At 35.2% G+C, this 26,477-nt stretch overlaps 18 protein-coding genes across 18 annotated transcripts; 11 read left to right on the top strand and 7 right to left on the bottom strand. All coding sequences in view use genetic code 12, as the record gives it.

Annotated features, from left to right (window-relative positions):
* Nucleotides 1–137: 137 nt before the first annotated feature.
* On the bottom strand, nt 138–1,184 carry DEHA2B07106g (DEHA2B07106p; the record flags this gene model as incomplete). The annotated part of the gene is made up of 1 exon (XM_457267.1): nt 138–1,184. One exon carries the CDS (start codon nt 1,182–1,184, stop codon nt 138–140), a length of 1,047 nt encoding a protein of 348 aa, XP_457267.1.
* A 214-nt stretch (nt 1,185–1,398) lies between these two features.
* DEHA2B07084g (DEHA2B07084p) lies at nt 1,399–2,271 on the top strand (the record flags this gene model as incomplete). Its single annotated transcript, XM_457266.1, has 1 exon — nt 1,399–2,271. The coding sequence occupies one exon, from the start codon at nt 1,399–1,401 to the stop codon at nt 2,269–2,271; it is 873 nt and encodes a 290-aa protein (XP_457266.1).
* Nucleotides 2,272–2,601: 330 nt separating this feature from the next.
* On the top strand, nt 2,602–3,228 carry DEHA2B07062g (DEHA2B07062p; the record flags this gene model as incomplete). The annotated part of the gene is made up of 1 exon (XM_457265.1): nt 2,602–3,228. The coding sequence occupies one exon, from the start codon at nt 2,602–2,604 to the stop codon at nt 3,226–3,228; it is 627 nt and encodes a 208-aa protein (XP_457265.1).
* A 683-nt stretch (nt 3,229–3,911) lies between these two features.
* On the top strand, nt 3,912–5,372 carry DEHA2B07040g (DEHA2B07040p; the record flags this gene model as incomplete). Its single annotated transcript, XM_002770045.1, has 1 exon — nt 3,912–5,372. One exon carries the CDS (start codon nt 3,912–3,914, stop codon nt 5,370–5,372), a length of 1,461 nt encoding a protein of 486 aa, XP_002770091.1.
* Nucleotides 5,373–5,555: 183 nt separating this feature from the next.
* DEHA2B07018g (DEHA2B07018p) lies at nt 5,556–7,372 on the top strand (the record flags this gene model as incomplete). Its single annotated transcript, XM_002770044.1, has 2 exons — nt 5,556–5,632; nt 5,692–7,372. The coding sequence occupies 2 exons, from the start codon at nt 5,556–5,558 to the stop codon at nt 7,370–7,372; spliced, it is 1,758 nt and encodes a 585-aa protein (XP_002770090.1).
* Nucleotides 7,373–7,405: 33 nt separating this feature from the next.
* DEHA2B06996g (DEHA2B06996p) lies at nt 7,406–7,900 on the bottom strand (the record flags this gene model as incomplete). The annotated part of the gene is made up of 1 exon (XM_457263.1): nt 7,406–7,900. The coding sequence occupies one exon, from the start codon at nt 7,898–7,900 to the stop codon at nt 7,406–7,408; it is 495 nt and encodes a 164-aa protein (XP_457263.2).
* A 287-nt stretch (nt 7,901–8,187) lies between these two features.
* DEHA2B06974g (DEHA2B06974p) lies at nt 8,188–10,149 on the top strand (the record flags this gene model as incomplete). Its single annotated transcript, XM_457262.1, has 1 exon — nt 8,188–10,149. The coding sequence occupies one exon, from the start codon at nt 8,188–8,190 to the stop codon at nt 10,147–10,149; it is 1,962 nt and encodes a 653-aa protein (XP_457262.2).
* Nucleotides 10,150–10,268: 119 nt separating this feature from the next.
* Nucleotides 10,269–10,649, top strand: DEHA2B06952g (DEHA2B06952p; the record flags this gene model as incomplete). Its single annotated transcript, XM_002770043.1, has 1 exon — nt 10,269–10,649. The coding sequence occupies one exon, from the start codon at nt 10,269–10,271 to the stop codon at nt 10,647–10,649; it is 381 nt and encodes a 126-aa protein (XP_002770089.1).
* Nucleotides 10,650–11,055: 406 nt separating this feature from the next.
* DEHA2B06930g (DEHA2B06930p) lies at nt 11,056–11,385 on the top strand (the record flags this gene model as incomplete). The annotated part of the gene is made up of 1 exon (XM_002770042.1): nt 11,056–11,385. The coding sequence occupies one exon, from the start codon at nt 11,056–11,058 to the stop codon at nt 11,383–11,385; it is 330 nt and encodes a 109-aa protein (XP_002770088.1).
* A 318-nt stretch (nt 11,386–11,703) lies between these two features.
* On the top strand, nt 11,704–12,540 carry DEHA2B06908g (DEHA2B06908p; the record flags this gene model as incomplete). Its single annotated transcript, XM_457259.1, has 1 exon — nt 11,704–12,540. The coding sequence occupies one exon, from the start codon at nt 11,704–11,706 to the stop codon at nt 12,538–12,540; it is 837 nt and encodes a 278-aa protein (XP_457259.1).
* A 120-nt stretch (nt 12,541–12,660) lies between these two features.
* DEHA2B06886g (DEHA2B06886p) lies at nt 12,661–13,233 on the bottom strand (the record flags this gene model as incomplete). The annotated part of the gene is made up of 1 exon (XM_457258.1): nt 12,661–13,233. The coding sequence occupies one exon, from the start codon at nt 13,231–13,233 to the stop codon at nt 12,661–12,663; it is 573 nt and encodes a 190-aa protein (XP_457258.1).
* Nucleotides 13,234–13,376: 143 nt separating this feature from the next.
* Nucleotides 13,377–14,052, bottom strand: DEHA2B06864g (40S ribosomal protein S22; the record flags this gene model as incomplete). Its single annotated transcript, XM_457257.1, has 2 exons — nt 13,377–13,636; nt 13,920–14,052. The coding sequence occupies 2 exons, from the start codon at nt 14,050–14,052 to the stop codon at nt 13,377–13,379; spliced, it is 393 nt and encodes a 130-aa protein (XP_457257.1).
* A 668-nt stretch (nt 14,053–14,720) lies between these two features.
* DEHA2B06842g (DEHA2B06842p) lies at nt 14,721–18,443 on the top strand (the record flags this gene model as incomplete). Its single annotated transcript, XM_457256.1, has 1 exon — nt 14,721–18,443. One exon carries the CDS (start codon nt 14,721–14,723, stop codon nt 18,441–18,443), a length of 3,723 nt encoding a protein of 1,240 aa, XP_457256.2.
* An 86-nt stretch (nt 18,444–18,529) lies between these two features.
* Nucleotides 18,530–19,363, bottom strand: DEHA2B06820g (DEHA2B06820p; the record flags this gene model as incomplete). Its single annotated transcript, XM_457255.1, has 1 exon — nt 18,530–19,363. One exon carries the CDS (start codon nt 19,361–19,363, stop codon nt 18,530–18,532), a length of 834 nt encoding a protein of 277 aa, XP_457255.1.
* A 477-nt stretch (nt 19,364–19,840) lies between these two features.
* Nucleotides 19,841–20,338, bottom strand: DEHA2B06798g (mitochondrial 54S ribosomal protein YmL27; the record flags this gene model as incomplete). The annotated part of the gene is made up of 1 exon (XM_457254.1): nt 19,841–20,338. The coding sequence occupies one exon, from the start codon at nt 20,336–20,338 to the stop codon at nt 19,841–19,843; it is 498 nt and encodes a 165-aa protein (XP_457254.1).
* A 203-nt stretch (nt 20,339–20,541) lies between these two features.
* DEHA2B06776g (DEHA2B06776p) lies at nt 20,542–20,772 on the top strand (the record flags this gene model as incomplete). Its single annotated transcript, XM_457253.1, has 1 exon — nt 20,542–20,772. One exon carries the CDS (start codon nt 20,542–20,544, stop codon nt 20,770–20,772), a length of 231 nt encoding a protein of 76 aa, XP_457253.1.
* A 178-nt stretch (nt 20,773–20,950) lies between these two features.
* On the bottom strand, nt 20,951–22,045 carry DEHA2B06754g (DEHA2B06754p; the record flags this gene model as incomplete). The annotated part of the gene is made up of 1 exon (XM_457252.1): nt 20,951–22,045. One exon carries the CDS (start codon nt 22,043–22,045, stop codon nt 20,951–20,953), a length of 1,095 nt encoding a protein of 364 aa, XP_457252.2.
* Nucleotides 22,046–22,850: 805 nt separating this feature from the next.
* Nucleotides 22,851–26,330, top strand: DEHA2B06732g (DEHA2B06732p; the record flags this gene model as incomplete). The annotated part of the gene is made up of 1 exon (XM_457251.1): nt 22,851–26,330. One exon carries the CDS (start codon nt 22,851–22,853, stop codon nt 26,328–26,330), a length of 3,480 nt encoding a protein of 1,159 aa, XP_457251.2.
* Nucleotides 26,331–26,477: the final 147 nt, after the last annotated feature.

The following is a 26,477-nucleotide window of genomic DNA, read 5'->3' as shown; positions in this document are numbered from 1 at the left end:
ATCAAAGAAAAAAAATTCTTTTGTAAAAAAAAAGTTGTATAGAAAACCCATGTTGAAATGAAGTAATAGAAGATAAATATAGTGGACAAAAAAGAATATATTAAGATACCGAGTCACAGACTATCACCAGTATCAATCTAGGCAGTGTAGGTTTGCTTAGGGAATGGGAAAGATGGACCAACTTCTTGGATAGATAAAGATGCAGCCCATTGACCTTCATGAACAGCTTGAGCAATATCTTTACCTTCAACAAGAGCAGCAATGAAACCAGCAGCAAAAGCGTCACCAGCACCATTAGTATCAGTGATTTTGTTTTCTTCTAACTTTCTAACGGCGTATTCCTTGACGTCAAACTCTTTGGTGGATTCGTTGTAAGTAACAGTGACCGTTGGGTCGGTACCTTGGGTGAAAACAACAGTTCTTTGTCTCTTGTTGTTAGCCTTTGGTAACTTAGCAACTTCCTTAGCAATGGCAACAACATCCTTTGAATCGACAGATAAACCTTGGGTTTCAGCGTAAGCAGCAGCTTCCGATTCGTTAGCAATGACGAAATCAACGTATGGGAGCGATGAGGCCAATGGATCCTTGAAAAACTGTGGAATGAATGGAGCAGAGAAGTTCAAGGCAAAGACCTTGTTGTTTTCAGCAGCATGTTTACCTAATTTTTCAATAGCTGGTGGAGAGACAGTCAAGTGGAAACCACCAATGTAGTAATATTTAGCATTTTCAACAATAGCCCAGTTTTCTGGCTTTTCCAAGTGGTCAACCTTGAAGTGGTTAGCAGCAGCCAAGTCAGTAACCAATGATCTGTGTGGACCATTGATCAAAGCTGCACACTTACCGGTAGCAATTTCTTCTTGAATTTGGTACTCGGTTCTTAAGCCATATTGTTCGTTGGCCTCATTCAACTTGTCAGCGTAGACATCCTTACCAACAGATCCAAAGTAAACAACGGACTTTGGTGGTAAGATGTATTGAGCACCTCTAGCAGTGTTTTGGGCAGCACCACCAGCAACGGTCTTTAATCCAGACTTCTTCAAAACTTCCTCATAAATTGGGAAGTGCTTTTCTTCGGCTAAAATAGCATCGTTTTCCTTTAAACCATACTTACTTAAGTATTCTGGTTCAACGTCAACTTGTAAATCCAATAATGGATTACCTAAACAAACTAATGGGTACGACATGGTGATATAATTGATTATCTATGTTACTGTGGGATAAGGTAAACTTGTAGATTCTATATACGTCCTGTCAATAGAAATTTTCCAAAATTTCACAAGCTTGATTATATAAGCTGGGTACTAAATACCAACAATTCTATTCTAGGTGAATGACGATAATCAGAAACTACTTGTGTCGGATTATTTAGGCTTCGACGGTATCTCAGAGTTTTCAAGCATGTCCTTAACAGATTTCTTACCGGTCTTCAATGAAGATCCGTTTTTAAAATTCAGACCTTTTCCTGAGACATCTACCATCCCTTTCGTTGCACACTGGCATGAGATCGTGGGGTCATTTTTAATGTACGTCTTGGTACAAAAATTGTCACCGATGGTTTCCAGCAGGTTGTTTGGGAAGTCATACAACCAATTGAACTACAAGACCAAGATAAACTTCGATATTCATGTTGTTTCGATGGTACAATGCGTAGTCTCGGTACTCGCGTTGATTCCGATGTGGAACCATCCTACGTGGAAGAACAGGGAGGTCGATCCCACCAGTGCCGTACTCGCATACTATCCGTATGGAGGATTCGTCAGCTCGATTTCGGTGGGCTACTTTTTGTGGGACTTGGTGGTGTGTTTTAAGTACATGAACTTGTTTGGTGCCGGGTTTCTTGTCCATGCTGTGTCTGCCCTCTTTGTGTTTGGCAGCACATTGTTCCGATTTTGCTTGCCATGGGTTCCGGCGTTCTTGCTTTTCGAATTGAGCACTCCGTTCGTCAATATCAACTGGTTTGCATCAAAGATGCCTGAAGGCTTCGTTAGTGATGCCACTGTTATCGTGAACGGTATTTTGTTGTTGGTGACATTTTTCACCGTCAGAATTTTATGGGGCTTCTACTCGGCTATCGTGGTTGCCCGTGATATGTTCGCTGTGTGGGATCAACTCTATAAAGTCTTACCTGTTGGTACTTTGTTGTTGAATTTTACGCTTAATATATTGAACGTGTACTGGTTTTACAAAATGCTCTTGATTGCAAAGAAAAAAGCAACTGGCAAAAAGACCACCAAGGAGGCGGAACATGAACTTGCCCACAAGATAGAATAGATACATATATATGCTATGTGTAATGTAATAATAGTAGCTTAGTACTAAACAATAGTGGTCGTGTAATATTGTCAATATTTAATGGCAATTTATTTCTCAAAAGACTCGAAATTCGAACTCATTCACAATAAAGAATCAATAATATAACATTACTTATATAGGGTATCATTACAAAACTAGTTATAAACATTAATAAGAAGAAATCTTATTAAGTATACCCATATTTGAACTATTTTTAGTTGATAAAGTCATAGTTTACTTATAAAATTTGCATTTCAGTTGAAAACAACATTCCCCTTTAATTAACATTTTAGAGAAGCCCTATATATAATGAATAACGAGTACGATTATTTATTCAAGTTATTATTGATTGGAGACTCAGGAGTTGGTAAGTCGTGTTTATTATTGAGATTCGCCGATGATACTTATACTCCAGACTACATTTCAACCATTGGTGTTGACTTCAAGATTAGAACTATCGAATTAGATGGTAAGACCATCAAGTTACAAATCTGGGATACTGCTGGACAAGAACGTTTCAGAACCATCACGTCATCATACTACCGTGGGGCACATGGTATTATCATCGTTTACGATGTCACGGACCAAGAATCGTTTAACAACGTCAAGCAATGGTTACAGGAAATTGACCGTTATGCTACAGGGGGTGTTATGAAATTATTGGTTGGTAATAAGGCTGATTTATCCGACAAGAAGGTTGTTGAATACACGGCTGCTAAGGAGTTTGCTGACGCGTTGGATATCCCATTTTTGGAAACGTCAGCATTATCTTCTACCAATGTCGAGCAAGCTTTCTACACCATGGCCAGACAGATTAAGGCTCAAATGACAAACAATACCTCATCAGGAAACGCTAATAATGCTAACAGTGGCAAATCAAACGTCAATTTAAGAGGTCAATCCTTAACTTCAAACCAAGCCAACTCGTGCTGCTAATTTAATGCTATTTCATATAAGTCTTTTTTTAACTGCTACACTAGTATAATTGCTTTTTCTGTGTCTTTTATAATCTATTTAAACTAACTAGTTATATATGATTTCTTTACTTGGTTCCAATATAGTCTAATGTGATAAATCTTTTTGGCCATCGAGCAGTTTCAGTCTAAGCATATTGAACAAACAAATCTCTGAAGTTTATGAAATTATCTTTCCTACTAAAATTTCTTTGGATATCCATTTACATTTGTTTTTCAAAAATTCTTGAATTGAAACATAGCCATATTACGTTAGTGTAGATCGAAAAACTATATCCAGGGCTAAAATAACTCGTTATTCGAACACCTGAGTTAGCGGTTGCAATAGCCTCTTTCAAGCCATTGAAATTGAAAGCATCGTCTAAATGACTTATAGTAATACATACTGTTATAACATTTCTTACTGAAGACTGTGTAATATATAAATTGCAATAACGTCCTTAGCACTAACACGTTCATATTGTAGATCCAGGAAAATCCCAATCATGATCTGTTTACACTTACTTCCGTATTAGGTAATCTACATTTTATCGCATTTTTCACGATTTCTACTATATGGTGGCAACGTATACTATTGATTAAGGACTCACCAGGAATAGTCAATTCATTTGCCAATTTTGTTTATATATACCATCAGCTCAAAAAATGTCTGAAATATCTAAGAACAAGGCTTCAGCCGAATTTAAAGAACCAGAAAGTGCCAATGAGACCGAAGGTTTGGTGAAGGAAATCGAAGAATCATTTACATTCTTACAGAAGGCGGCAGACAATTTTGATAACAGATACATTTCAAAGGTTTTCCGTGATTTAGGACGCTTAAGGCTTAAGATATCACAGAATCCAGAATGCTTGAGAATCATCATCAATAAAACATACGCAAACGATCATCCAAACAAACTGTATCTTGTGGACATAATTGGAACGCCTAAGACCAATGAAGATAAAATGGACGTCGACGAATCGATTAACTCAAATGAAAGTGTATTGCCAGAAGTTGATTTGTACATTCACTTGTTGTTTCAAATTTATCTTTTGGATCAGGATCAATTAAAGAAATTGGATAGTTTCAACGATAAGATTATTTATTTGATGCAAACATTCAATCGTCGTTCTTTGGATTTCATTCAGGCTAAAATATGGTTCTACATCAGTAGAACTAAGGAATTGACTAAAGATTACTATTCCATACGTCCCTCATTGTTATTGAGCTTAAGGACTGCTACTTTAAGACACGATAGCGAAACCACAGCTTCCATCATAACTTTGTTATTGAGAAATTATCTTTTATCTCATGATATTAACCAAGCAACTAACTTGATCGAAAAGACTGAGTTTCCTGAAAATGCTGGTAATGCGTTATACGCGAGATATTATTACTACTTGGCTAAAATCAATGCTATTCAGTTAGACTACTCCTTAGCTCATGAATATGTTCTAGCAGCTATCAGAAAAACTCCGCAAACCCAATTGGCTAACGGCTTTATTCAATCTGCAACCAAATTAAGCATCATTATTGAATTATTAATGGGTGATATTCCAGAATTGAAGGTGTTCAAAAACAATGCGGGCAACTTTGAACCTTATTTTATGGTTACAAAAGCTGTTAGGTTGGGTGACTTGAAATTATTCGGTGAAGTCTTGAAAAAATATGAAAGCTATTTCGTTAAGGATGACAATTTTACCTTAGTTTCAAGATTGGGCCAAAACGTCATTAAAACCGGTATCAGAGTCATTTCGTTATCATATTCAAAAATCTCATTGAAGGATATCTGTATTAAATTACACTTGGATTCGGAAGAGCTGACTGAATACATAGTCTCAAAAGCTATCAGAGATGGTGTTATAGAAGCTAGTATTAACCATGAACATGGTTACATGAAGAGTAAGGAATTATTGGATATATATTCAACTAAATTGCCTCAAGGTGAATTTGATCAAAGAATCAAGTTTTGTTTATCGTTGCACAATGATAGTGTTAAGTCTATGAGATATCCTTCTGATAACAACAAATTAGATTCAAATAAGAATAGTTTAGAATCCAAAGAAGAAGAAATAGATTTATTGAAGGCTATTGAAGAAGGTGACTTAGATGATTTTATGGATTAGGTTATGTAGTCTTTCTATATAATATATAATAATACAGAGCATTATTAGAATTTTTTGTCGTGCTCGGAATCTCAAGATATTGCAATTTAGTCGATCGCGACATTTACTGGAATGCTTAATGCAAGTTCATGACATTATACTATAATAGTACAGTTTTTAAGTGACTTAACAGTTCAACTGCCAATGGGAGATATGGTTCATTTAGAGATAGATCCAGACTTGTATGGAGATGGATATAAAGATCCATTCATTCAAGATGAGTAAGTATTATAAATTCTTCAATAATTTTCAAGACCACCTATTAACCATATCTTACTAGGGATAAATTATCAATGGCCGAATTGATACCTCGAATCTTAATAGAAAGGCTGTCATTCTTAAATCTTACAGAGGATTCCTTGGAACAAGAGATTGCCTGCACCGACAATGCACTGACCGAAGATTTAAAAACAAATGAAGAAGAAATTGAAGACAAGGATATGGATAACAAAGAGACTTTACTTCATTCTGATAGCACAGATGATCTAATAGACACTAAAAATACGTTTGAAAACTTTCAGAAGCAAAAGTTTGAATTATCAAAATATATAAATTCTGCTTTGAATGAAACATCATTATCATTAGATTTTGTCTCATTATTACTTTCCACAGTTAAACCAAACATAGGTAAATCTACAATGTCACCACATCTATCCAAGAGTGTCCCTATTGGATCCTTAAATTCAGACAGATTGTCAAATAATACAGATACGTCGAAATATAAAAATTCTGCCGTAATTGGTCAAGGTTGGAAGTTGGAATCGTTGAATAAGATTACCAATTCTTTCAAAAACGCAAGTTTACGATTAAATGAACAAGTCCTAAAGGAGAAAAGATATTGGGATATGATTAATTTGGTTCTTGGGAATCATGAAATTTTGTACAAAACAAGAGACCCTGCAAATGGATCAAGGGCAATTGGCGTGAGATATGGTTACGGAGATTCAGGTTCTAGTTATCATGATAGGGGGCTTGCAATTTTAAGAAAGGACAACCAGACCGGTGAAATATCATTTAATCCAGTGTCTAGTACAAATAAAATTACGAATAAAGTTTATAAGTACATAAGAGTCAAAATTCTTAGCAAAATTGATGATGATTATATGCTTACAGGTCAATCTATATTTGAGAATAATTTCATAAATACCAGCAAGTATGGAATAATTAATGATATAGAAAAAGCCAGATTTTTCTTATTTGAGGAGGACTTATTTTATCAATTAACAAGAGAAGCTAAGTACTTAATTAACTACAACGTGCTGATTATAGCTAATAAGATCATCATTGAAATAAATAATGAGATCATAGAGATAGAATCTATAATTTATGATGAAAATAATGAGGATGAATTAAGCAATTACTATCAAAATATCAACCAGTTATCATCAATCAATAATAAAAAAGCTCAGTCTATACTAACGCTTTTAAAATTAATGTTATGTTGCTTTTATAAATATAACTTGAAGTTAAAGCAAAAAATTCCTACGGCTATTACAAAATGGAAACAGAGCAACTCGCATCCATTGATCTTAAGGCCGTTACTAGGTCATATAAGGCACGAGATAAATGTACAGAATATGTTGAATATTCTAGATTCTCATCTGAACGAATTCAAAGAGAAAGTAAAGCTTACTATTGATTACGAAAAATACGTCAATTTGAAAAAGAGTCAAGACAATATCGTAAACCCATTCATTAAATCAATTGAAAGACCTTTGACCTCATTCGAGGTTACTGTCAATAACTTGAAAGATGGTCAAGTCTTAAAGATTTATATTGACATTTCCTCGACTGAAATATTCTGTACATTGATTGTTAATTTGAATATTATCAAGTTTGAGAGTTCCGAGAAAATAAGTGATAATCAGCAAGGTGCTAATGTTTTGCTGATCAACTTTAATGATTTAAGTGACCTCGAGGAGTGTCTAAATTGGACAATTTTAAATTTTATTAATGAATAAATACCTAATTTATCGATATAGACGTAATATACATTAGTCAACTTCAGCAACTTTAACGGCTTCATCAAGGTTCAACTTGTCACCATTTTCTTCGATAAACTTCTTAATTCTATAATATCTTTCATCTCTTAAATTGTTGTAGATTAAGAAATTAAACCATATTTCAAAGAACGAGTATACAAAGATAACATTGCTACTGAAAAATGGTGAACTAGTGACATATGAATATGCTGCTAATCCAAAATAAAGGAATAATCTGGTTGGTACAATAGTCTCGAAATATTCAATATTATCAGCCAATAAAGGAATAAAATCAGAAATTGCTAATGTAGCGAATGCAACGGCTGTGATACCTAGTAATGGATTGGAACTATCAACCAAAACGATATTTAATTGCATTGCTTGACCTAAGAGCACAGCAAACCCGGATTCCAACAAGACCGAGGGATCTTTTATGCAAAAAAAGGCAAGAACAGCCAACAACAGTACCCTAGCATATAATAATGACTTTGCTGATAAGAATTGCATGATTGTTTGTCAATCCTTTTTTTCTTGTTTCAAACTAGTTGGTCAAATCAAGAAAGTTTTGAAGAAACTTCACTGAAACAATTTAACTGTAAACCTCAATTTTTTACAGTTTATTCTTGAAGTTACTTTAAATGCTGCAAAATAACCATACTGAGTAGATATCGGACGATATTAGAAGTAATTTATGTTGCTTATAAATTATTATTATATACTTAAGCCTAATATATCATGTAATTTCTCTAGAAAAATAATTGTAATGTCTACACCAACAAATAATCGAGTAAAGAATGGTAAGCATGAAAATTGGCTATGGTTTAGTTACGTTAATGGTTTTGCCATTTATTTATGCATCTACTGTAGATGGTAACCTAGATATTGCAGCTGGTGAACCGAAAGTAAGAGATTATAGATTGGAATTAACACATGCATATGGTAACCCTGATGGAATTTATAAGAGTAATTTCCTAATCAACGGCCAATCACCAGGGCCAATTATTGAAGGTGACGAGGGGGATTGGGTTAATATAACAGTTGTCAACTATTTACCAGTATCAATAACAATACATTTTCATGGCATTTTGCAAAAGGGTACGCCATGGTCCGATGGTGTTCCTGGGATAACTCAATATCCAATACTAAGTGGTGATTGTTATTCATATCTTTTCCAATTGAAAGATCAGTACGGGTTTTATTGGTATCATGCACATTACCGGGGCTATCTGACAGACGGACTATACGGACCAATTTATATTAAGCCTAATAAAGCAAGAGAGAGGCCTTATGATTTAATTGTTAAGAGCAAAGAGGAGTTAGATCTAATAGAATCCTTAGAAAAATCACCTTCATATATAATCGCGGACGATTCCTTCAAGCTTCCAATGGATGACATCATGGCGAGAATGTTCCATTACGGCATTGATCCATTGTGTATCCTGAGTATATTGTTAAACGGTAAGGGTAGAATATACTGCCATGAGTATTCAACATTCCACAGATTGGGGTCAAAATCTAAACTTGATCGTGTGCCACAATTCGATTCCATGGGCTGCATTAGAAGCGAGAAGACAAACGGATATCATGACTTCAAACTTGATAATTTTGGACTTGAAAGCCCTGGTTTCTCTAGGCGCTGTGAATCAACTTCGAGAGACAACTATGTCTATTTTACAAACCATTCTTCTTGGCAATATGTAAATATTTTAAATGCTGGTGGACAGTATACGAAAGCATTTTCAATTGATGACCACGAATTTTATGTAATTGCAGTTGATGGCGTGTTTATACGACCAAAACTTGTACATCAACTACTTATTCCAGTTGGATCAAGGTATACGGTTCTTTTAGAAACAAATTCAAGCAAACATAAGAACTCCAAGGACCCATTTGCAATGAGATTCGCAGCAATTAAAACACCCCAATATATTGAGGCACTAGGATATTTGATATACGGTGATAATTCTACTCTTTCGTCTGTTGAGCTTCAGAACATTCAACAACGAAACAATATCAATAATGGTATCAAATTTCAAGATTTAGATGGAAAACTAACCGAAGATAATTACGATCTGGTTTGGCCTCATGAAACTGGTCCCTTGAGTAAAGTCGATCAACTTAATGCGAGTAAAACAGGAGATCATACTTTCGAACTCTATTTGAATAGAACGGGGGTAGTTGAATTCAGCATGTTCAAAGATGGAACCAAATTACCTGCTGGATTCGAGCTTTCGAAGCCTTTATTGCATATGGATTTCTCCGACGAGGAGAATACATTTGCGTCCTTTAACGGATCTTTGACTGATAATATTCAAGAAGGTGATATTGTCGATATTATAATCAATAATTTTAGGACTATTGATCACCCAATACATATGCATGGACATTTATTTCATTTAATTAGTTATAGTGAGACAGAAAACTTTCCGTATGCGACAGTTGAAGAAGCTGCCAAAAACAATTATACAAACTTGAATTTTGAAAACCCACCAATGTTTGACATAGCCTACACTCCTGCTAAAGGTCATTCAGTTATTAGAATAACTGCAAACAATCCGGGAATATGGTTAATCCACTGTCATAATTTAGGTCATCTACTTGGTGGTATGGGGGCCGTTTTGTTTGAATCAATCGCCAGTATACCTAAAATACCTCCGTTGTATCTCAAACAAGTCCATGTTGAATACAATATGCAATCCGATTTGGGAATTACAGAATTGAAGAATAATACTCACGATGGTTCACTTCAGTCTTAGTTATTATCAAGTTTCAAATTTTAGATCTCATATATTTTATATTCAGTGAAAAATGAGCATTCTCGTTGTTGCAAAATTCTTGTAATATACTGGTTTCTTACAATCAACTGAAAGCAACAATGCAATCCTCTAAAAGTTATCCTTATGAACACTCAAAATCCGAGCTGTCGTCACCTGGGGATAAGAAATCAAATAAAATCATAAATGCATCATTATTAGAGGGCGATAAACAAAACAGTAATATTTCACTCCAAGAACAAGTCAGTTCAAACTTAGCAAATCCAACAAACAATCCTACTGAAATATCAGAATCATATACCAATCTTCCTTTCAGAGATATGGGTAAAGTGTCGTTTCATATTAGAGATAGAATATCTGTTATAATCGCAAGTATTACGTATACTACATTGGAGTTTATTGATCATTTCACAGATGACTCTGATATCGGTAAAGAATTCATCAAGTACGTAATAAAGTCCCAACAGTTCTTTATAGAATGACATATTAACCACAATCAGAACTATCATTTGCAAGGTCGTCTACTGTAAATGCCAGATAAAAAAGTCAATTTTACTCATAGGGAGAGCGAATAAATGTCGATCTATTCTTGCAACCGTATGTTATTTTTTTTTCATATTAAATACTATAAGAACATAACTAACTGAATTTAGATATCAATTTTGATAATTGTTCCGTTGATACTTCTAATATTCCTGCTGATAGCATTCATGTTCGGAATTTCATCAATTACTATTGCATTCTTTGCCATAGTCTTCTTTATTTTCTTTATCATTGTTTGTACGTATTTCCATAAAAACAATTTTTTCAAAAGAGGCCACCAACTAACATCTAGCCTTTATCCTTGTACCAGTTATATTGACTACATCTATATTCGTGGGATCTCTCATGTTATTTATCTCGATGTGTTCCAAATCGGATACCTGGATTCAGATTATAGTCCTGGCGGTAAGCTACTATTTGAAGAAAAAAGTCAAAAAGTTTGCCGACAGCTTTACCAATTCAGATGATGGAGAGAAAACTACAGATATAGACGGAAAGCCTCCCCAATTTGACTTACCTATGTCTCATGTGGTTGTTGATACAAATAAGTCGTCTGGATATAAAGTGATCCTGGAACTGAAAGAATCTGATCCCAATGTAGCTGAATTGGAAGATGTTCTCAACAAAAATGAAGACATTGTTATAAAGGATACCATTACTGAGGATACGGAGTAGGAAAGCTCAAGAATTTTATGTGAGACTTATATCCTTTTTTTGCATTCATTATTTTCACCACTAATCACTCGTTATATTACATGTGAAGTGAAATTTTACTTCAAATATATGTCAACTGTCTATGTACTTTTATTTCTGGGTTTAGTCTATATTTTGCTATCTAATACCTATATAATACAAAATGCTTCATATTGGTCTTGTATTCATGACTTTGTGTCATTATTCAGATTGAACACCGTTTAATCGAACACGCTTGACAAAACTGTAGATATTTGAAAGTATTCAATTAGACTCAACATATAGACTTATACAATCAAAATGAAGTTAGCTTTCGCTTCGATAGTCATCTTTTTACAATTGTTTGCTGTTTCGTGGGCATTTTCTATTTCTAAAGGCTCAATTAAATCAAACGGAGAATCAGTAGCGTTCGGAGAAATGAATACACAAGAAATCAAAAAATTATCCATCAATTCACCAAAGGATAAGATTGACATCAGCTTGAATTTGAAAGATGACTTCTCGAAGGCTCCAAATCAGATTGTTGTTAGTTTAGGAAATAACAAAGGGTTAGATTCCTCATATGTCCCTAAATTTGATGCCAGCTCCAAGCTAATCTCTTTATCCATTCCAGTTAAAAAAATTGCAGAAAGATTGAAGATTGAAGACAAGTTGTTCTTGAATTTAATCGTGGGTGATTCTGGAAGTAGTGCAAATTTATTTAAGTCTTTAGTTGAGATTATTCCTACTGAAGAATTGAAAGCATCATCGACATATACTGAAGTTGAAAGAAATGGAATTAAGCCAGAAATTCACCATCAATTCAGAGAGGATCCAAAAACCGTGAATCCATTGATTCCATTAGTATTTATTGGTGGTGCTACAGCATTATTCTTCGGGTTAGTTGTTGCCTGGGGCACTATGATCGGCTCCGATTTATTCGGAACATTTAATCAAGTTTCAGGATGCAAAGTGGTTTATAACTTAGGGTTCTTAATATCGTTAGTTGGTTTTGAATTCACCTTCATTAGATACTACTTGGGTGCTACTATTTTTGTTACTTTGTTCTACGCTTTTGTCCTTGGAGGTCCAAGTATTTATTTTGGATCAAGAGTTTTCAGAGATTTAGCAAAATACCATAGAGCTGGTAGAGCTTGAGGCATGTGTTGTTAATATAGATATTTAGCCGGTTTCAAACGTCAAATTAGAATGAAATTACACTTCTAGTGACATCAATATTATCATTATATTAATCACAAATAAAGTATTTACATAAATCTATCCCTCCGTAACAAAGGAATTGCCTATCCACCTGAAATTCCAAAACCATAACTTCCCATTTTCGTTTTTAAGCCCTCTATCCATTGAATTAGCAGCTATTATTTTCCCCTTGATTAATGCCATTGGTAACGCTGAATATGACCTTGAATCCAATGAGTGGCACAAATTATCTCCTGTAGCCCAAACATGACCCTCGGGTACTTTAATATATTTGTTAAATCCGTCATGGGAAATGCACTCGGCCGTACTATTGGTCAATTCCGAAGATGATGATGGATCAACCAATATGATATCTCCTGGCATTCCTGTTATTCTCTTACATACACGATGTTCTGGATCACTTGGCTTTATTGCAACTATGCAATCACCTATTTCTAAATCCCTTCCCAATCTATGCTTCTTCAAGGCATGAACATAATCATGGTGTGCTTGTAGAGTTGGGAGCATTGACTCTCCTCTGGTTTCCGTAAATTCGTATACATATTCATGTAACAAGTGAGCTATACACCCTGCCTTCAAGGTCCACGATAAAGTAGAGCCTAAAAACTTGAGTGACTCGGGTAATGGCATTTTTTCATGTGGTTATAATCCGTACAGCATTTCATTATGAATTCACTAAAATAAGTATGAGAAATTATTTACACAAAATACACGATTATGTTATGCTAAAAATCAAAATGAAATTAATTTATATATTGTACAAACTATTTAACCTAATAAACGAAACCCAAGATCTTACCAGCAACGTGCTTTCTTCTAGCTTCTTCGTGGTCCATAATACCAGCAGAAGTAGTCAAAATAACGTAACCGAATTGTCTGGCTGGTAACAAGTTGTCAGTCCATCTTTCCATGTCACCAACCTTGACGTTGAATCTTGGAGAAATAACACCACACTTGTTTAATCTACCGTTTAATTGAACGACAATCTTACCGGATCTGTGGTCATCGATATATTCGAATTCACCAATGTAACCTAGTTTCTGTTAGTAAATTGTTTTGTCACAAGGATAAAACTCACAACACATTAGAATAGAGAAAGATAAATGTCGGGGAAAAAACAAACGATTGAGATAATAGGTACCCTATAAATAAGGCATACCAAAACCAGGAATGTTTCTTCAGACTTTGCTTTTCCGAATACTTAAAAGACAGAAAGGGACTGAACACCGATCAATCCATCCAGTTATCAATCCGGGGCTAGAGATATAAGGGAGGGTGTGTAATGTGTTGTTACAATCAAAGGAATCAAAACATACCATGTTTTTGCATAACAGTCAAGAACTTGACAATGACCTTGGAGGAAGGTCTAATTAAGACTTGACGTTTACCGGTCTTTTCGGCGTTGTTAATGGAGTTTAAAGCATCAGCTAAGACAGAAGTTCTGGTCATTTTTTCTAAATACTAGTTAGTATACGTTGACTCCACAATCAAACAAATAATAAAAAGCCACATGAGTGTCCAATAATAAAAATGGATTCATGAGCCATAACTAAATAAGTAGTTAATTTAATACAAGGTATCTAACATCTCGAGGGTTATTATTCTAATAGTGTTGAAAGTAGAACATGTACCCATCCTCCGTTAAGAAAAAAGAAAATCCTCAAAACCGGTCTTGTAGTACATACAATTGCTAAGCTTTGGTAACATTCTTCAAGATAATTAGATTCTCATATTAATACCTGTATGATTGGAAATAATTCAAGACACCTTGGTCCAAGTGTCGAAGTATTTTTGGAAATTTCATGGTAGCTTTATCGATGGTATTCAGTAAAACATACCTTATTTTGTTTATATGATTGTCGAAACTTTAAAATTAGTATAAAACTATATAAAGAGTAAAATACTATCTTCTTCCAGTAGGGTTTTGAAAAATTTTCACCACTTTCCATAATGACTAAATTTACGCTGACTCTAAGTAAATTTCAATACGATATATTTGTCACGTGAATTTAAAGAAAAATGGCAAAATGCTAGTTACTAGATAAGCTTAGTGGTATATATTCTATGGGCTTGTTACATATTAGAGTTGATCATACAGTTGGAGAGAATCGCAATCAATGTCTGTTGATGAAGTGATAAGTAAGGTAGGGGGTGAAGAACAGGATGTGCAACGGGCATTGTCGCTGCTGCTATTTTCTGCGATCAAACCATTCTGTGTTGAACTAACGCAGCTAGCATTACTACCGAACCCAATATTCAAATCAGATTCACAGAAGTTGATTTCAGGATTAAATAATGTGAGTAGGACTCTTGATGCGCATTATCGTGAAAACTCCCAGTTTGGTGCTTATCGATTATCCGCCAATATAGCCGATTACGTATTTTTCCCGTTGTCTAACTTGTTGAAGCAGCCAGCGTTAAATGACGAGATAATATCGATTTTGCTCGCCATAATAGCATTTTTAATCAGACATTCGTGGAGTCATAATGTGGACGTTAAATTACTAGATCAATTGTATCCATTAATATTGTTCCTTGTAGATAATAATGTTGGGGCCAAGGGTGTCACTGTGATTGAGAAAAAAGAGTTTTCGTTCAAGCAGCCGGCTATTAATGTCATGAATAGTTTGATATATTGTTTGCCTGTTGATTATTTTTCAAGTAATCCCAAAAATTTGACAATGTTGGGATCTTCAACTACTATTTTACTTGATATACTTGCAAGCTTGCAAAACCCAACGACGCAGGAAGAAATAGTTCTTGTGAATAGTTGTCTCGAGACAATTGATGTGTTATATTCAAAGGTATCATCCGAACAATTATCACATATATTTCCTGGGTCTGTATCTCATTTGGTTAATTTCTCAACAAGTTCAAAGTCGTTGCATTTTTCTATTATTTGTGGCATTTTAAAATTATTAAGGAAGTTGATAGTTAAAGTATTCAGCGATAGGGACTTGAAGATTAGCTTCGACTCATCGGATTTGCAGCCAGATTTGCAGAAGTTGAATGAACTCTGGGAAGATCAAAATGAAGAGGAGCACACAATAGCAAAAATGGATACGCTACATATTAAACTAGAAATACCAGCAACCGGTAATAAACATCGAACTACGAGCTGGCTCTTTGCTACTGCAAAGCAATTGAAAATATCGTTGACCATTTTATTCAGAACATTCTTAACATCCCAAAGTAATAGACAGAAGGTGCGAACAAAGACTCAGGTATCCAATGAACTAATCTCATTCGTGAATGAAATACTCAAAAACTGTTTTATTTCTTTATTTAAAGACTTCTGTACTATAGCATTAGATGTATTATCTATGTTGGTATCCATCCTAACGTCCGACGAGACTACTTCTATTCAGAAAACAACTGAAGAAGAAATGAAGATAGATGAGTATACTTCGTTAGTAATTTCGAATATATCAGCAATCGATACAAATGATAAGAATCAACAATTACTTTACAATCACGTAAAATTGAAACTAGCGGATTTTATTAACAATAAGTTATCGTCAATTATCTTTTCGACTGATGATGAGAAAATCAATTCCTACATTGTTTCACTTAAGTTCCAGTTCAGCATCTTAAACAAACTATCGAATAATTTGTTCACTAATGAGGATGCTGTACAAGATTTAAAATTAAAATTGACGCAAAATTTGCAGCTGCAATTTGTTAACTGTTTTGCTTTTAATAACCAGCTTAAAGGTAAGGAACTTTTTCCGTTAGCAATTAATGGCACCCTTTCTGATAATGCAAATGAATCAGAAAATAAGCTAGACGATATTGAATTACCACCACACATTAATGCTCACAAATTAACCCGAGTTGATGATAAGAATCGCCTAACTAATAACAGTCATAACAGAAACGCATATATGGATAATTTGTTAATATTGTCCAAAACCTGGTCGGGGGTTAAGCCATATAGTGAATCTTCGGAGATGCTTTCGAGTTATTTCAAAGGTATTTACTCGCCTTTTATTGAAAACAGGTTTGTGGGTCTTCTCAGTTTTATTGCTTTGCTAGGAGCGTCAAACGAAAGCAAATCACTTGTAACAATTGAAAATTTGTTGTTAAGAAATGATATTCCCGGTGTTAACGATATATCGACTCAGTACCTAGACAAAGCTATATCACTTTGGATGGCCAATAACTTGTTGGGTGCGTATAAGTCTAGAGATAGCAAACAAATTCAAAGTTTATCTAATAATGATTCATTTGATATAAATGAATTCTTAGTATTCGAACTGAAGGATAGTGTGACCAATTCACAAATACCTAATGAAAGCAACATAGAAGAAATGTCGTATTTAATAATGGGTAAAGCTCAAGAGTTAATAGATGAAGTTTCATCACTAATGAATTCACCAGAAAATGTTACAAGTAAGAATAAAATACAATTATATAAGATCTATGAATTTGCTTATGCAGTGGCCATTGATTCTATAGGGCAGCTTGCTAATCACTTACCATTGTCGGATTTTCAAACTGATTTTCTTATTGATTATTTATATCCATTGCTAGAAGCGCTAACTTACCAATCAAACTCGTTGATACAAATGCATGCTGTATCATCATTGGAATCTATTGTCCAAAACTATTATAATGGATCGCTAGAGTTACTAGTGATGGATAACCTGGACTATCTAATTGATTGTTTAAGCCTAAAACTATCTGTTGTTAGTACTTTGACCCCAGCTTTACCTGGCATTTTACTAATTGTATTAAAAATTGCAGGAATTAAGCTTTTACTAACTAATCAGTTACTGGATGTCTTAACCAAAATGTTTATACTCATCGATTCGTATCATGGTTATTCAGCGTTGGTAGAAGGTTTTTTCATAGTTTTTGAAGAATTAATACAACAGATTAAAGATGAGTATTTAAAACAAGCGATATTGTCAAAAGAAGAATCAGATCCCAGTATTAATAATTCATTATACAAACCATGGGGCTTATCAAACTTTAAGCAATTGTCAACCTTAATAGATGATTCAAATAGACTCATTGATCCTATGAATGATTATGATTCAAATAAAGAATATTTTAAAAGGAAGCCCGATACTGCATTTGGAGATCAATTAGTTGATTCAGATGATGAAGAGGATGAAACTGATGAAACAAACCAAAATGATGATCAGGAGTTATGGAATTCTCGCATACCAAAGGACATATATTTTATTGTTCAGAAAATTTTCAACTACGGTTTCAGATTATTGTCTCACCCATCAACAAACTTGAGGATTCAAATTATAAAAACATTAATTAATATCTATCCAATATTGACGGAAAATCATCTGTTATTATTACCAATTATATCGCAGCATTGGCCCGTATTACTAACCTTGGTTTCAGGAGCATCCACTCTTTCAACATTTTCAGAAAATGATCCATATGACTACGCATCTGACAATATTATTGTTCTTGCCCTTGAATTTGTTATCAAAATTGTTGAAGAAGACAAAAATAAAGGAGAAAAATTTTTGGCTAAAAAATTCGTAGAAATTTGGGAACATCTTTCGAACAATTCTAAAATTTCAAGTTATATCAAAAATAGTAACCTGAGCCGGCAATCAAATCGACATTACAAACAAAAGCTGTTATCTACGTTAGAAGATACGATGGCACCGTCTATATCGAACCCTAAAATGATACAATTGTATGTGAAATTTATCATCACTGGATTGAACACATACGAACGAACTATATCTGATTTAACGGCCTATAATATGGTTAAATTTTGCTATTCAATGGGTCTATCAAAAGATCAATATATGGTCAAAGAAGTTCAAAATATTTTATGGGTCATAGAACATGAAACAGTTCTCTAATTCAGTTTCAAACGCCTTGTATATATGTACATATAGCATTCAATAATATGCGTTTAATGTATCTATAATAAGTTATGTATCTATAATTAGTTGATCATTATCACATCCTGATCTTCAACTTCTTCGGTAGCCTCTTTACTTGTTACTTCTGTTTCATTATCAGTTGTGACGATATCGCTAATTACTGATTTCTTGATTGGCATTGGATTTATACTTTCAGTCGCAGTATTTGTAGCAGAGAAATTCAAAGTTTGCTGACCTTTAGCTAAAGGTTTCACTTTTCTCGTGGCGTTGACTGGTTCATCTACCTCTATTTCATCTATTTCAGTATTGTCAATTTCACGTATTTCATTGTTATCATGACTATTCACATTAACCTTTTTGCTATTTATTAATTCTCCGATTGGTTGTGTCTTTGGCACTGTGTCACTCAAGAAATTCAACGAATCTTGACTCGCCACTGCATTACTGAAATCCTTATATTGAAGCTTCTTTCTTTTATCCATCTTAGCTAGCACTAAAGATTGTTCAGTGAAGTATTGGATAAATAATTCAGTAGCCAAGCCGGTGGCATAAACAGCACTCTGTGATGCGGCCAAATAATCAGGATCCATCTTGAATATTTTTTTGATTTTAGACAATGGAAGAGACAAGCTCTCTTCCTCTTCTTCTTCTTCTTCTTCCTCTTCTTCTTGTTCGTCATCATCTTCGTTTTCTTCTTGAACTTTCTCACCATCTATGGAATTTGGTGCTACAGTATTATCTTGAGGCGCGTTGGGCTCTTCCATCTCTATTTCTGGCACGGGCGTATTAGTGTTTGATATCATTGGTGGTGTAGTACTTGGAGTTTCGTTACTTTCATCAATCATATTAGCTACTTGCGAGTTGTTCAAACTCGATTGAGGCATTGGTGAAGACATTTGTACTAAATATGTACCAAATATATAGTAAGAGACGTGATTTAGGAATTATGTACTCACTCAATATAGCGAGTCTCGTGATTTTGGTTATTATTATGGCATATCCCTTCAACTCCAGAATAGGATTTAGAGGATCTAGGTCATAGTGGTAAAACTATAGACTATAGAGAGGTATTTCTGTGCTTTTGAATTCATTTGTTATAAAGCTTTAAATTCGCCTCAAGGTCATCGTTTTTCTTACATAGAATCTTAACAAAGTATTAAATACATTTAATATATACAGATTTAGTTTAGCATCACATTAACAAACAAATGAGATAGGTAATTTCAATGCAGTTGTATTGAGCATTCATGCTAGAGGTAATGTAGGTAGCTTTAAGGATTTCAAGACGGCGCCAATAATTACAAGATTTGTTTCCATCATTCCATCATTGCAGTCTACGCAATTTATAGGTGGTCCTTTGACTTCACGCCAGTCTATTGCGAGGCTTCAACGTTTACTGCTTGTTCGGCCTTGTGGATGTCGTGGTTCACAAATTCTTCCAAGTATTGGTTTTTTTCCAAATCTTGTTCATTGTAATTTTCACCGTGTTCAACAAATTCAGTTATATTCTTCCATGCCAATTCAGGGCTCTTCATGTCATCTGAATACCCGGTAAATTTCTGGTATATCTGAGGAACATTTGGTGAAACCAATGGCTTTAACTCGGTAGTATGCAAATCTGCTGGAACAACGTATGTTCTGACCTTTTCCCAGTTAACTATGTATATCCCAGATTTATTTAATTTACCATACCCTGAAGATCCGGTACCTTTATAATAATGCTTGTTTCCCTGTTTCGTAGTTAATGGATGTCTCTTGGTCCCTCTGGTAGTCATACCATACCAAATTTGACCATCCTTGAAGGTTTGCCATGGTCTTCTCAAGTTTGCCACAGCTGTCTGTTGGAAGTTAAGCACATTAGAAGCTCTCATCCTCGTTTATTCTAGCGTTAATGAAGTTTATCTTCCACTATAGCTCATTTTATTTTTCACTTAATTATGAAGGTTGAAAAATTTCGTTTATTACATAATCATCATTCCTTTCTGTAGAACAGTCTATAATAGCAATAGTACTTGATAGATTATCTAATTGAACTTCGATAAGAGATAAATAGAGCATGAAATAGAGTGTTAATATGCATTTACCCGATAAACCGTCAGATACTGGATATTTTAGTCCTCAGCATGGATATTATGGTATAAAGGTTAAACCACATAGCTATTCTGGAGCACCTACACCATTCATTGGCAAGCAGACATCTCCTAAAGATTTCCTTGAAAATGCTAAGAATAGAGAACATCAGAAAGAACTTGTTAAGAAAGGAGGTAAAAAGCTATTCCATATGCTAAAGAATAAGTTTGATTAATTGATTTCATTCCATTTAAGGGGGCATTATCTTTAAATGGTGGACTTTAATTATGTACAATATATTCGTCTAAATTGTTTTGAACAGTCTGTAGCTATGTGACGTAGATAAATGATGAATGGTTTATTAAAATTATATTTAATGAATTGAACTTATGAATACGTTTTATTAGCGGAAGTTACAATTTGCTAGCCATTTTTTTGTCTAGAGCTTGTTTGACAAGCGAGACCACGGTAGAACTGAATCCATGGCTACCTTGGTATCCACCGCCACCGGCACCATAATTGTGAATTAACCAGTCGTTATCGCTATCATTTTCAACCCTAACTCCTCCGTCTCTAAAAGGTCTTAATCCTACATTCACACGAATTATGTCTATTTCGGTAGGGTTATTCTTGAATCCAGGGTCGAACATCTCTGGAGCATACTTCTTAGCTCTGTTGACTAGTCTTTGGGTCAATTCTTTGTCTTCTTCTGTATTCTTATAGTTCTCGATAAAACAGCCTCCAATAATTGATCCACCTTCTTTACGGGGCATAATGTAGAGCATTTCGTCTTCAAAGCCAGGGCCGAATGACTGTACTTCAATCTGTTTCGATGCGTTATTTCTTACGTGCAATGTCTGACCCCGTATCCCATACGAACGATTAGGATCATTGTACCCCTTCAAGTTAAACGCCAATAACCCAGAACAATTAATAACCAAATTCGCCTTGTTTCCAGAAGAGTGAAGATTTCTAGCATCCTCGACATTCTCGATAGCTTTTACCCTTTTAATTGCGATTCCATTTTCAAGTGCCTTAGAAAGCAAAAAATTCAAGTATATTGGAACCGATATAACAACTCCCTTAAACAGAAACCCAAACAAAATGCCTTCTGGTAACTCCTTTTTCTCAAGGATCTTGAATTCTTCTACAAAATCCTTGAACCATGGGATTCCTTTTCCAGTATCGTAATTGATCTCCTTCATGTAATCCTCAGTAAAATATGCATAACTCATTTTATGCCAAATTCCCGATCTAGGCTCATTCTGAGCTAATTCCATAAATGCTCTATAGGATGGCTTATCGAATGCTTGTAGAACCTTATCTTCTGGGGTAGCAAACGAATACCAATTCGCCCCAGCATATGGGGAAACGTAGTTAACATCATAATCTCCTGGTAAATGTTGTGCTACGACAGTCACATCATATTCCGAACTAGATTTCTTCAATTCTAATGCTGTGGTAAGACCACTCACACCAGCACCAATTACCACGATCTTTGGTCTCATGGTCCATGTTTCTTCTAGCTAGCCTGGGTCATAATCAAGACTTCAGTAGATTTTCTACGACACTCAAAAAAATGGTAAATACACTGAACCCTACAACTACAACAACTATTAATTTAAATACATATAACACCAACATCACTTGTTCAAAGAAAGTAGATATCGGAGAGGAAGTCCTCAATATGGCGCAAGGCTCATATAAACATAAGCTAACTACATATTGTTTCTCCACATTTTATATTCGGAATAAACTATGATCGGCAAATCCCCAGCACAAATATATCAAAGCAATAATCAGTCACAATGCTCCTGTTGCTGGACATTGTTGTTTATGCTAGTGTTCATATTGTAAGATCTTTGTTGATTGCAGTTGCGATTGGTATATCGATGAATGCGTTAACGCACTCATCAAGATGGCTGGCTATTGCATTTTTTCTTTTTCGCAGCCAGGTCTGGCGCAGCATGGCCAGCCATCCTATGCATGAAAACTAGTAAATCATCAATATTATTTGGATCTAAGCAATTGCATCGCTTTAAAGTATATCTTGCTCATCAAACGCCTCGTCTACTTTAAAATGCTGGTATGTTTATGCATAATTTCTCATAATGACCGTTCGATGAAGTTTATTTAAAGGATGTAAACTTTCCTCTTGATTTTAGAACAAACCTTATTTTTAGCTAGGTTACTTCAAACTAATTACACATTCATTTTAACAAACTCATTCTTTTGTTGTTATTCCAACTATAGTCAATCCTTTTTTAGTTTGAAAGTAAATTTGTTAGTGAAAGCAAAAGATAATATTGAATAATGGCTTCTACAACAAGAATTCCATTAGCGTATTTGCTAGTCTTACTACTTTCTTTTATTCAGCTTATTGCTTCAGAGGAGACAGTTACGTTCACCAAAACCAACTATATCACACCATCGTGTTTTCAACGGGGAATTAACACTGCTTTAGAAAACAACCCTCAAAGTTTAACAACTGGGATTCCTATTGTTTTCGTTTACGGAAACCGTGATGATAATGAGCAACAAGGAGATAGTTCTCACCAAGGTAATTATGCTCAACAAAGTAATAGTCAAGTGAATAACGGAGCTCAAGGAGGTAACCCTACCCAAGTAGGAACTACCAATTCTGATAATCAACAGACTCAACAAACTCAAAAAAGTGAACAGGTAATTGTCACTTCTTCTAAGGTATCCTATGCAGTCAGTACTGATTCTACGGAAACTGCAACTATCACTACTTGTTCCGAAAACCTCTGTTCTATTTCTGTTTCCACTAAAGTTGTGCCACATACTTATTCCACTGAAGCGGTGGTTACTTATACTACCACAGGCTCTAAGGTTGAAAAGTCAGATGCTAAACTCTCTGCTGGTAAAGAACAAGCAAAATCTACAAGAAGCACTGAATATGACTTTCAAACAGAAACTGACGACTCTACTGCCGAAGCAATAATCAGCAAGGTGGCTAAAACTACAACTAGAACCATATTCGAAGCTACGGTAACTCCTACTACGACATACGAAGGAGAAACTTCCTTCGAATCTATTACCTCCACAAAAAAAAACCCATTAGTCACCAAGTCTGCAATCTCAAAGTCATTGACTAAAACCATTGATACTTCCAAATTTACAGATATTACAATTAGCGATACTGATTCAAAGTCTAACAATTCAAAGTATTCTAATAGTACGCAAAGCAGCATATCAGCTTATGGATCGAAAAACAATACGAACTCAGTGCCAATTACATCTACAATTAACTTGAGTGAAGAATCCAATCAAGCTCAATCCGTGCCTGTAACAAAAGCTTCACAATCTCCATATTACTCCTACTATAATACGTCATCTACGGTTAGATTATCCAGTATTGCCCCAAGTGCTATTCCAAGTTCTTCGCAAGCTGCTACAAATGGATCCAACTCGTCTAATTCCTCAGCAGTTACTACATCGATTTTATCAAATGGATCAAGTATTGTGATCTCTAGTGCTGTTTCATCAGGTACCTTGACTTCAAGCCAATCTGAGGTTTCAAGTTCGAGTTCTACATCATCAAGTGCTTCATCATCTGCTTCTAGTCTTCTTGGATCAAAAGCCTCCGTTAATGGCTACTCCGGTGACCTATTTGACGCTATATCGACAGAGAGTCCACTTTCAGTTTTCTCGAAAAAGGAATTGCCATTATCTATCCCAAGCGGTGTCGACAATGATGGTGTTCCATATGAAACCAACAAATTTTATTCCAACTTATTCTTAGGAGAGCAAACTGATATGATCTGGTCATATCCATATGGTATGTTATGGAAAACTCAAGACTATTACGGTTTTGGGGTTCAACATACAAATGCTTCAGATAGAGTCTTCGGATCCGCTGATACTAATAACGAAGGAGTTGCATCATACTACTTTAATCCAATCGGTAATGCTGAGTTAATATTTTCCTCAACATCATTTTCCAAATCTTCAAACCATTTGTCTGTTTCAAGCATGAAAAGTATGTCTGCGTTAGTTCAATTATCTGAAAGTTCGACAATTGGATCTGACTACATTGATATTCCTATTGTACAAGGTATGGGTTTAGTTACAGCAATTTATAACGGTGACTTGGTTCCAATGTTAAACTCATTAATGGGTGTTGAAGAGTTAACCGTAGAAACATCATCTGCTTTAGATAAGAACATGTCCAAATATCGTGCCACTTTAGTCAATGGTGTTGAGTGGTTGATCTATGTAACAGTGCCAAGCGACTCAGCAAATTTCAACTTAACTGCTGAAAGTCCTTACAAAATTAAGGGTTCAACTGCCATAGATGGTCTTATCATACAAATTGCTGTCGCGCCAGATAGCTCTTCTGCTGAAGGTTATTACGATGAAGCAGCTGGTATGTACGCTACCGATGCATCAGTTGAAGGCTCGGTCTCTGGAGGAACATCAGCTGAATATAAGTTTGCTTACACAACAAAGGGTTCCTCAAGTTCTGGTAAAACCATAGTGTTCGCTTTACCACATCATGTTGAATCATTAACTAGTACAACTAAGGAATGCTCCACTGGCATCAAGTTAGCCTCCACTTCTAAAGGTGACATGTACGGTTACTTGACTAATGAGTTAGTCATGTCTGAAGCATTAGAAACCGGTATCCTGTTCTTACCTTGGGTTCAAAATATGGGTAGTGATTTGTCTTATACCAGCGAGCAACTTACCTTATTAGCCAAATCGGCAAATGAAGAATTAGCTGTCGATATAAAAGAAACAGTTGCTTCAATGGATTCCATGTACTACTCAGGTAAAGTAATTGATAAGTACGCTTATATTTTATTGGTTGTAAGCGATATAATCAAGGACGAAGACGTTACAAATTCCACATTAGAAGCCATGAAGGATGCATTTGAACCATTCATCAATAACAAGCAATACTACCCATTGATGTACGATACCAAATTTGGTGGCGTAACTTCTTCTGCTTCCCAAGGTGGCGATACCGGCCTTGAATTTGGTGCTGCTTATTACAATGACCACCATTTCCATTACGGTTACTTCGTCCATGCCGCCGCTGTGGTCGGTTATGTTGATAAGAAATTAGGTGGTACATGGGCTGAGGACAACAAGGAATGGGTCAATTCTTTAATTAGAGATGTCGCAAATCCAACTGAAGATGATTCCTACTTCCCTGTATCCAGAATGTTTGATTGGTTTGCCGGACATTCTTGGGCCAGTGGTTTATTTGCTAGTGGGGACGGTAACAACGAAGAATCCTCTTCCGAAGATTACAACTTTGCCTACGGTATGAAGTTGTGGGGTAACGTTTCCGGAGACAATTCGATGGAATCAAGAGGTGACTTGATGTTGGCCATCATGAGCAGAGCTATGAACAAATATTTCTATTACAAGAATGACAACGATGTGGAGCCATCCGAAATTATTGCCAACAAGGTTTCTGGTATTTTTTTCGATAATAAAGTGGCCTATACCACTTATTTCGGTACTCCAGCTGATCATCCAGAATATGTTCACGGTATCCACATGATGCCTATCACACCAGCTTCGTCTTTAATAAGAACTCCTTCTTATGTCAAAGAAGAATGGGATGACCAAATTTCTACATTCATCGACGAAGTTGATAGCGGCTGGACTGGTATTTTGCGTCTTAACGAAGCCTTGTATGATGCTTCTTCTTCCTATAAATTCTTCTCTTCTGACAATTGGTCCTCTACCTACTTAGACAATGGTCAAAGTAGAACTTGGGGATTAGCATTTTCTGGTGGTATTTCCAACGCCACATAATTTTCATAGGACTTAACTTTCCTTTCTTATTGTATATTTACTGTATATTCTCAAAACTAATATTGTATTTTAGTGCTCACTGTATTTTCGAAATTAAAAATTAACGACTTCAACCGTTTCTTCGTAATATTTGTTGAAATTACAGTT

Source organism: Debaryomyces hansenii (genome assembly GCF_000006445.2).
Source record: "Debaryomyces hansenii CBS767 chromosome B complete sequence".
NCBI lineage: Eukaryota > Fungi > Ascomycota > Pichiomycetes > Serinales > Debaryomycetaceae > Debaryomyces > Debaryomyces hansenii.
Note: the sequence above shows the minus strand (reverse complement) of the source record. Positions and strands in the feature narration are given on the sequence as shown.